Source organism: Acipenser ruthenus, chromosome 29, assembly GCF_902713425.1.
Source record: "Acipenser ruthenus chromosome 29, fAciRut3.2 maternal haplotype, whole genome shotgun sequence".
Lineage (NCBI taxonomy): Eukaryota > Metazoa > Chordata > Actinopteri > Acipenseriformes > Acipenseridae > Acipenser > Acipenser ruthenus.
Genome location: NC_081217.1, coordinates 16,376,119 through 16,384,658, shown reverse-complemented (window position 1 = coordinate 16,384,658; position 8,540 = coordinate 16,376,119). Strand labels below are relative to the sequence as shown.

Genomic DNA, 8,540 nt, shown 5'->3' with positions numbered 1-8,540 from the left:
ACAGGGGTGGTAGCGGTGAGCTGAGCTAAAAATAATTATTGGACACTACTAAATTGGGGAGAAAATAACATTTAAAAATTAAAGAAAAATAATGTAATCGTTGATAGATGCAATGGTAGCCATATCAGTCCAGAGATGATAGACAAAGAGAAGGAGATCCCATTTATTGGACTAACTAAACAATTATTCATTACAAGCTTTCAAGACCTCAAAGGTCTTTTCTTCGGTGAAAGTAGAAAAGAGGGATTGATGTTTACATTCAAAGGTGGCATCAGAACTTTAACAAAAAGAAAATATTTTGAATCACTACAATTCTAATGTAAGGAAAAAAGCTGTGTATATATATATATATATATATATATATATATATATATATACACTACCGGTCAAAAGTTTTAGAACACCCCCATTTTTCCAGTTTTTATTGAAATTTAAGCAGTTCAAGTCCAGTGAATAACCTGAAATGGTACAAAGGTAAGCGGTAAACTGCCAGAGGTTAAAAAAAAAAGGTTTAGGTTACCAAAAACTGAAAAATAATGTACATTTCAGAGTTATACAAAAAGGCCTTTTTCAGGGAACAAGTAATGGGTTAACAACTTACAGCAGTTCTGCAGCAATGGAAGTAAATTAAGCCTTGAAAGTTGATGCTAACAATTCCTACAGGTGTCCCAACTTTTGTTGATTACTTACAAACCCTCTGTCTGTATAAAAGCAGTGTTGGAACAGACTGTGTTACTACACCCTCTTAAGCATTATTTGGACAGTATTGTACTGCAGGAAGTAGTATATTGCTATCATAATGGCGAGAAAAAGGCAATTAACAAAGGAAGACAGATAGACCATTATAACCCTTAAAAGTGTAGGTCTTTCCTTTAGAGAAATTGCAAAGAAAGCCAAGGTGTCAGTGAGTACAGTTTCCTACACCATCAAAAGGCACTTGGAAACTGGAGGAAACTCTGACAGGAAGAGGTCTGGCAGACCCAAAGCCACAACAGAATCAGAAGACAAGTTTCTGAGAGTCAACAGCTTGCGTGATAGGCGGCTCACAGAACAACAGCTTCAAGCACAGCTTAACACTGGTCGAAGTAAGCAAGTCTCAGTTTCAACTGTGAAGAGAAGACTTCGAGCTGCAGGTTTGACAGGTCGAGTGGCAGTAAGAAAGCCATTGCTAAGATGGCAAAATAAGAAAAAGAGGCTTGCCTGGGCCATGAAGCACCGCCAGTGGACTACTGAAGACTGGAAGAAGGTCTTATGGACCAATGAATCAAAATTTGAAATCTTCAGTTCATCACGCAGGGTTTTTGTACGCCGTCGAGTAGGCGAAAGGATGGTTCCTCGGTGTGTGTGACACCAACTGTCAAACATGGAGGAGGAAGCGTGATGGTCTGGGGCTCTTTTGCTGGATCCAGAGTCGGCGACTTGCACAGAGTGAGTGGCACCCTGAACCAAAACTGCTACCACAGCATTTTGCAGCGCCATGCAATACCCTCTGGTATACGCCTAGTTGGTCAGGGGTTCATCCTACAGCAAGATAATGACCCAAAACATACCTCCAGGCTATGTCAGAACTACCTTAGAAGAAAAGAACAAGACGGTAGGCTTCAAATCATGGAATGGCCAGCACAGTCTCCTGACTTAAACCCCATCAAGCTGGTTTGGGATGAACTGGACAGAAGGGTGAAAGCAAAGCAACCTACAAGTGCAACACATTTGTGGGAACTTCTGCAACAGTGTTAGGAAGAACTTTCAGAACAATATTTGATTTCCATTGTAGAAAGAATGCCACGAGTGTGTTCGGCTGTTATATCTGCAAAAGGTGGCTACTTTGATGAGTCAAAAATTTAGATTAAATTTTGTTAAACAAAGCGATTCCATGATTTCTTTTTTATCTCCAATTGCCTATTTGTTCTATGCTTTAATTTCAGAGTACATTGAGACATTTACTGCGTAAATTTCAATAAAAACTGGAAAAATTGAGGTGTTCTAAAACTTTTGACCGGTAGTGTATATATGTATGTATATATATAAATATATGTATGTATATATATATATATATATATATATATATATATATATATATATATATATATATATATATATATATATATATATATATATATATCAGATGGAAAATCTATTTAACTATTTATTATAAAAATATAATAAAAGTGAAAGTATGGTCAACCATTGGTGAGCAACATATTATTAAACATGTCAAACCAGGAGAAACTATGGTAAATGCACAGTACAACTATGGGGTAAATATCAACTATACATATAGACCCAGATGATTCTCTAAAGGGTTAATGGACATGCCTCACCTGTCATAGTCCCCATTGCAGAGGGCCCGGACTGGAATTGCAAACGCTTGCCACACTGGATTCAGGGTATTCTTCACCACTTCCGTTTTGTGACAGATTGTAAACCTTGAAAAAGAACACAGAAAAGTATTTCCAAGATGAACGAGTGTGGCGTCTGCGGTTGCATGATGGCTGAAGTAATGACGGCGGAGCCAGCTGGCAGAGAGACGCGTGCTAGGGCTGCCATTCCAGACTTCTTCTTGAGTGCGAGACACTTAGAAACAGATTCTCAGCTACGTTGAGGTTTCAGTATAAAAAAGGGGGCACCAGCAGTTCTGCAGTTGCTCCACAAGCTTACAACATAAGGAGAACATATCGAAGAATAAGTAGCAGGGATCCAAAAAATACAGCATTGCACGCTCCCACGTGCTGCTACAACTGTTTGAATACAGCATTGCACGATCACACGTGCTGCTACAACTGTTTAAATACAGCACTGCACGATCCCACATGCTGCTACAACTGTTTAAATACAGCATTGCACGATCCCACATGCTGCTACAACTGTTTAAATACAGCATTGCACACCCCCACGTGCTGCTACAACTGTTTAAATACAGCATTGCACGATCCCACGTGCTGCTACAACTGTTTAAATACAGCATTGCACACCCCCACGTGCTGCTACAACTGTTTAAATACAGCATTGCACGATCCCACGTGCTGATACAACTGTGTAAATACAGCATTGCACACCCCCACGTGCTGGTACAACTGTTTAAATACAGCATTGCACGATCCCACGTGCTGATACAACTGTGTAAATACAGCATTGCACGATCCCACGTGCTGATACAACTGTTTAAATACAGCATTGCACGCCCCCACGTGCTGCTACAACTGTTTAAATACAGCATTGCACGCCCCCACGTGCTGCTACAACTGTTTAAATACAGCATTGCACGCCCCCACGTGCTGATACAACTGTTTAAATACAGCATTGCACGATCCCACGTGCTGATACAACTGTGTAAATACAGCATTGCACGCCCCCACGTGCTGCTACAACTGTTTAAATACAGCATTGCACGCCCCCACGTGCTGCTACAACTGTTTAAATACATCATTGCACGCCCCCACGTGCTGGTACAACTGTTTAAATACAGCATTGCACGATCCCACGTGCTGCTACAACTGTTTAAATACAGCATTGCACGATCCCACGTGCGGATACAACTGTTTAAATACAGCATTGCACACCCCCACGTGCTGCTACAACTGTTTAAATACATCATTGCACACCCCCACGTGCTGCTACAACTGTTTAAATACAGCATTGCACGATCCCACGTGCTGCTACAACTGTTTAAATAAAGTACCTGTAATTGGTTTTTTTTTCATTGTTAAATCATGACAGCTTTTTACACTTATAACTTTAAACCCTGTTTCAAAGCTCTTTTCCAAACGTCCGCTCAAGTGCACTGCTAGTGTAAGGATTAGTGCCCACCTTCTCAAACAGGTAACACAGCAATAACGATCCAGGATGTGGTACAGAACAGAAGAGCCAGAGCACTTGTTGTTATGGCTTTTTTTTTTTTTTTTTTTAAATCACTCTTCCTGCAGTGATTTAGAGCAGTGGTTCTCAATCCTGGTCGTCAGGGATCCCTGTGTCTTCTGGTTTTCCTTTTTGACTGAGCTCTCAATTACTTATCTAAACCCTTAATTGAACTAATAATTAGCTTAATTAGGGCTTTTTAATTGTGTTCTTCTCTTAAACAGTTGGAGATTTCAGCTCAACTATAAAATGTTATAAGTAACTTGAGATCTGTAAATTTTTAGAGCTGAGAATAATTAAAAAGGCCTAATTAAGCTACTTGTTAGTTCAATTAAGGGTTTAGTCAAGTAACTGAGAGCTCAGTTGGAATGAAAACCAAAAGACACAGGGGTCCCCAAGGACCAGGATTGAGAACCACTGATTTAGAGGACAGATCTCAAACCCCTGTGCACTCGAGAGGACATTTTGAAAAGAGCTTTGAAACAGACTTCAAAGTTCTAAGTGTAAAAAGTTGTCCAGATGTTAACAATGAAAATAAATTACAGGCACGTTAATTTAAACAGTTGTAGCCACAGGTAGGGTTGTAGAACACTATATTTTTTGGAAACCCCGCTATTTACTCTTTAAACTAAATAATGTAATAAAATAAATAAATTAAAACTCTTCAGGATCAAGTCATTGTTACCTACTAAATAAACCCTGTTGACATTAAAAAACAATGGATTAAAAAAAACTCTAAATCTGGCATTTTTTGTAAAATAAAAAACAAAAAGGAACAAGAGTATCCCTGTGGACAACAAGACCCCAGAAAAAAACTATAACGAGCCCCTCTGCTGCAGTACTGTCTGTCTTTGCAGGTATGGGAAACCACTTAGAATAGTCAGCACAATCTCAGAATATCTCCTTTGTGTCTGAAAATAATTAGCTTTGATAAAGTAGTGAAGGGCCTAGCACGAACAAAGCCGTGGTGCATTATCATTTTAACAGGACGAGCATACAGATGCACCCCCTTCAACTGGGTCCCCAGGTCCCCTGAGCACCCTAGAGGAACAGGGGCTCTGCAGAAACAATGACAAGAAACATTGACATGCAGTGTATGGAACATGGCAGACTGTTAGCAATTTATTTTCAGACTTGGAAACTGTTCAAAGTTGCCGAACTCTAATCATGTCATATGTTGTACTGGAAGTGGAGTGTGTGGACTCATTGTGCGGGGACGAGGAGGCTGGAAGCAGGCTGCTGAACATCTGTTACAATACTGAAGGTACTGCTGAGCGTACAACATGAGCTCTGATTAGCGATCTCCGTGGGACCGCCGGTTATTTAGGGGATGCATGCAAAGTCTTTCTCCTTGCTTTCACAACTTTTAGTTTTGTGCCAGATTGCAGTCTAGGAACTGGGGTGCTTATAGAGCAAAACTGGGGTGATTATTCACAGTATTACACAGAATACAAATAATCACACACAAGGTATCAGGGCTTGCACTTGTGAGAAGGGTTCATGTCTGATATGATCTACAATGAAGGGTCCATGTCTGATATGATCTACAATGAAGGGTCCATGTCTGATATGGGCTTTGATATTGACACTGAATTAAAAGGTTTCTGCTGTGCTAGTGAGCTGGAGTCTGAAATGGCCATTTACCGGCGAAGGCTGTGAATATCTGAATTGCTGCATCTCCCACGAGAATGCAGAGCTTGCTATTCATTCGCTTCTGAAACAGCTGTTAACATTATAAACAGCAGAGATTTTAAATGCAAAAGGAACTGCAAACTTACGTTCCATCTTCATTACTTCTGTAAAAGACCATGAACGGGTCTGATTTCCCAAAGAAATCCTTCTTGTCCAGCTTGTTGGCACAGAACTGCATAGTCGCACTGTCCTGCAAGAGAAAAGAGAGATCGAGCCTATTCATCTGAAACCATCGAAGAGAGCTGAAGACAGGAGGCACCTTGTTCCAAGCGCTTGATCCTGTGTAAGAAACAAGTTTTCATTACACCCTCCCCTGGGTAATGCAACAGCCAATGCACTGATCTGACCATGTGTGAAAAGCTGCCCCACATCACATTTCTCATAATATTTCAGTATGAGATCCAACTTCTTCTCTGGGCCCTGCTGGCTAGATTACTACATTAGCAGGTACAGTGCCTGCACTGTTAATCATCCGTATCTCCCTCTGCTTCAGGCAGCACAGCACGCATCGTGGGTGTCCCAACAATACCCCACAGTCGCCTAAGGCAGGAAACTTCATTCATCCTAATGGAATGTATTTGAAGGACATTAAAAGAGCTAATTTCCATTATTTCAAATGTTTTGATGCACTGGAGAATCACCAGCAGTGTCTTACCAATAGACTCAAAGGTGTATTCTATCACTGAGTAGCTGGAATGCAGTGAGGGAGGGGGAGGCTGTGTGGGTCAGGGGCTCTGTAGCAAAACAATTACCACACGCTGCTGAACTACGCTGCCCCAATCCACAAACAGGGCAGGGCCATGCATTTGACAGCCAGCGTTAAAACCTCAGGTTTGTCTTCGGGTACTGTATGAGAGCCAGAGACTTATTATATATGAAAATACACAGAGACATTGGGTCACATATCTGCCGTTTTCCTTATGTGTATTAGACAGGCCTTAGTTTTATAATATTGTTATTATTTAAATATTCAGACCAAAGCTCCACAAATGTGTAATAACCTTCGAATTCTGATCTTTTTTGTGTTTCATTCAAATCATTATCAGTGAGCACTTCATTAGTGCTGTGCTTTATTTTATTCCGTTACACTCAAGTGAGGAGAAAGAAATATTTGAGACTGAAATGCATGTGATTGGAGTTCAGTGGAGGGGGGAGTCTTGGATGGTGGAGCAGGAGAATTTGTTTTAACATTACTCTTCCTAAAAGGTCTCAATAATGAGCAGTCCAAGGATCATTGGGCTAATTATTTTTCTAATAGACAATGTAAATGAGGAGCCTAAAATAAGGTGTACCGAGGGATACATTCCCAGGGCTCTTTACTCCAAATCATCATTTGCACAGATTTGTTGGCTATAAATGAACACTTTTTTAAAATTGCAGCAAAATGTAAATCTGTCCTGCCTGTTGTAGAGTGTTTAGACAATGGCAGGGCATCGCCACACCTGTAACAGAAGCTCTGTGATGCAATGCTCATTAGTGTTCTGAACCTGCTCCGGGGGGGGGGTGGGGGGAGGGGCGGCGTGGCAACTCCATAACTCCATGCGCATGGTCTCCCTACTCCAGCATCAATGCCAATCTTTAATGATCTCATACTGAACAGCACAACTGTCTGCATTGTCATTTAACCATTGCACCAGAGCCTGACTGCCATATTTCACAAAATAACAACTTTGGAAAAATGGCCACAGAGGAATGAACTGGATCCTGGACATGATTACTGAAACGTGATCAAACATGATAATTGTACTGGTAGCCTTGACAGCGTTGGAATCTGTGATGTCTCAGAATATCAAATATCAAATACCAACGAATTCAATACAGTAATTCTGCAGCTCTTATAAAGCAATTCACTGGAAATGCACACTGTTTGAAATTAGCATTGGCTTTAATTGTGAAAGCAGACAGACAGGCAGGAAGGCTGCAGGAGGCAATGCCATCACACATAACTTTACAAGCAGCAGCTACTTCCTGAAGCTCTGCTCCACCCTAATTCAATTACACTGCTCTGAGCCCCTCTCCCAGCAGCCTACCCCCACTCCTCAGCTGCACTGTCAAGGCAGAGCCACAGGAGGTGTGAAGGGATGCGAGGAGAGTGCCTGCCTACTACCCCCCCCCCCCCCCCCCCCCCCCATCACAGCACTTAGCCTGAATCCTTGAACCTGTGAATCTGCTGCTGGTTGGAAATAACCCCCCTGCTTCATTAAACTCTAGCACTGGCAGCATGCAGTTAAGTCTCGTACTGCTGTGATTTCCTTTACTGATTCACAGGCTGGAGTGATGTGATAAAGGACGCCGCTGGATTTCTGCAGCTCCCATTCTCTCCCATTGTGTCACATACAGAATGTAACCCTTTCATCCTGATTGAGATGTTTTTGTTTTTAAAATTGGGATAGTAGCTACTCACACAGATCCTGTTTATTTATCTATACGTCCGTCCGTCCGTCCATCCGTCCGTCTGTCTGTTGATATTTGTTTAACCTGCCCCTACAGTATTTTATGCTCGCCAACCTCTTGCAATTATATATTTTAATAGCTTGTGATTTTCATTTTCACGTTCTATTCACTGAAGGAGATAACATCGAATTGCAAAGGGAGAGGAGAGAATCTCATCAGCTTGATATCTGCACACACACATGCATGAGGTGAAAAGCCATTTGAATGATTTGTTATTTTAATGTTTTTTTTTTATTGATCCTGATGAGCAATAAGTTAAATACATGAAAAGTAATAAATGCAATCAGTGCAGGCTGGAGCCAGCTGTGCCTGCCTCTCTGCTTGTGTATACCCCAGGGCTCGCGAAGAAAAAATAAAGGACTGGAGGCAAGTCTTTTCCGGCAGTGGTTTGAGGTAAAGAGACCACCGAAAATGATAGGTATTAGAGATATTTGAATATAGAATGAAATGGCTTCTTATAAAACAGTTTTATCAGGCGCGAGAAGTTGTATCCAACGTGGCTGAGTACCTAAACCAAATGGGAAGTTACCGATATTTAC

The 8,540-nt window shown here is 41.2% G+C and overlaps 1 protein-coding gene across 2 annotated transcripts in view; it reads right to left on the bottom strand.

Annotated features, from left to right (window-relative positions):
• LOC117425621 (copine-8-like) overlaps positions 1–8,540 on the bottom strand; it is a 158,958-nt gene that overhangs the window by 59,240 nt on the left and 91,178 nt on the right. For both annotated transcript variants that reach the window (XM_059004003.1, XM_059004004.1), the window contains 2 exons: positions 5,634–5,737; positions 2,322–2,426 (listed from right to left, as the gene is read on the bottom strand). In XM_059004003.1, the coding sequence (XP_058859986.1) occupies positions 2,322–2,426; positions 5,634–5,737 (209 nt within the window). The remainder of the gene's footprint in view (positions 1–2,321; positions 2,427–5,633; positions 5,738–8,540) is intronic.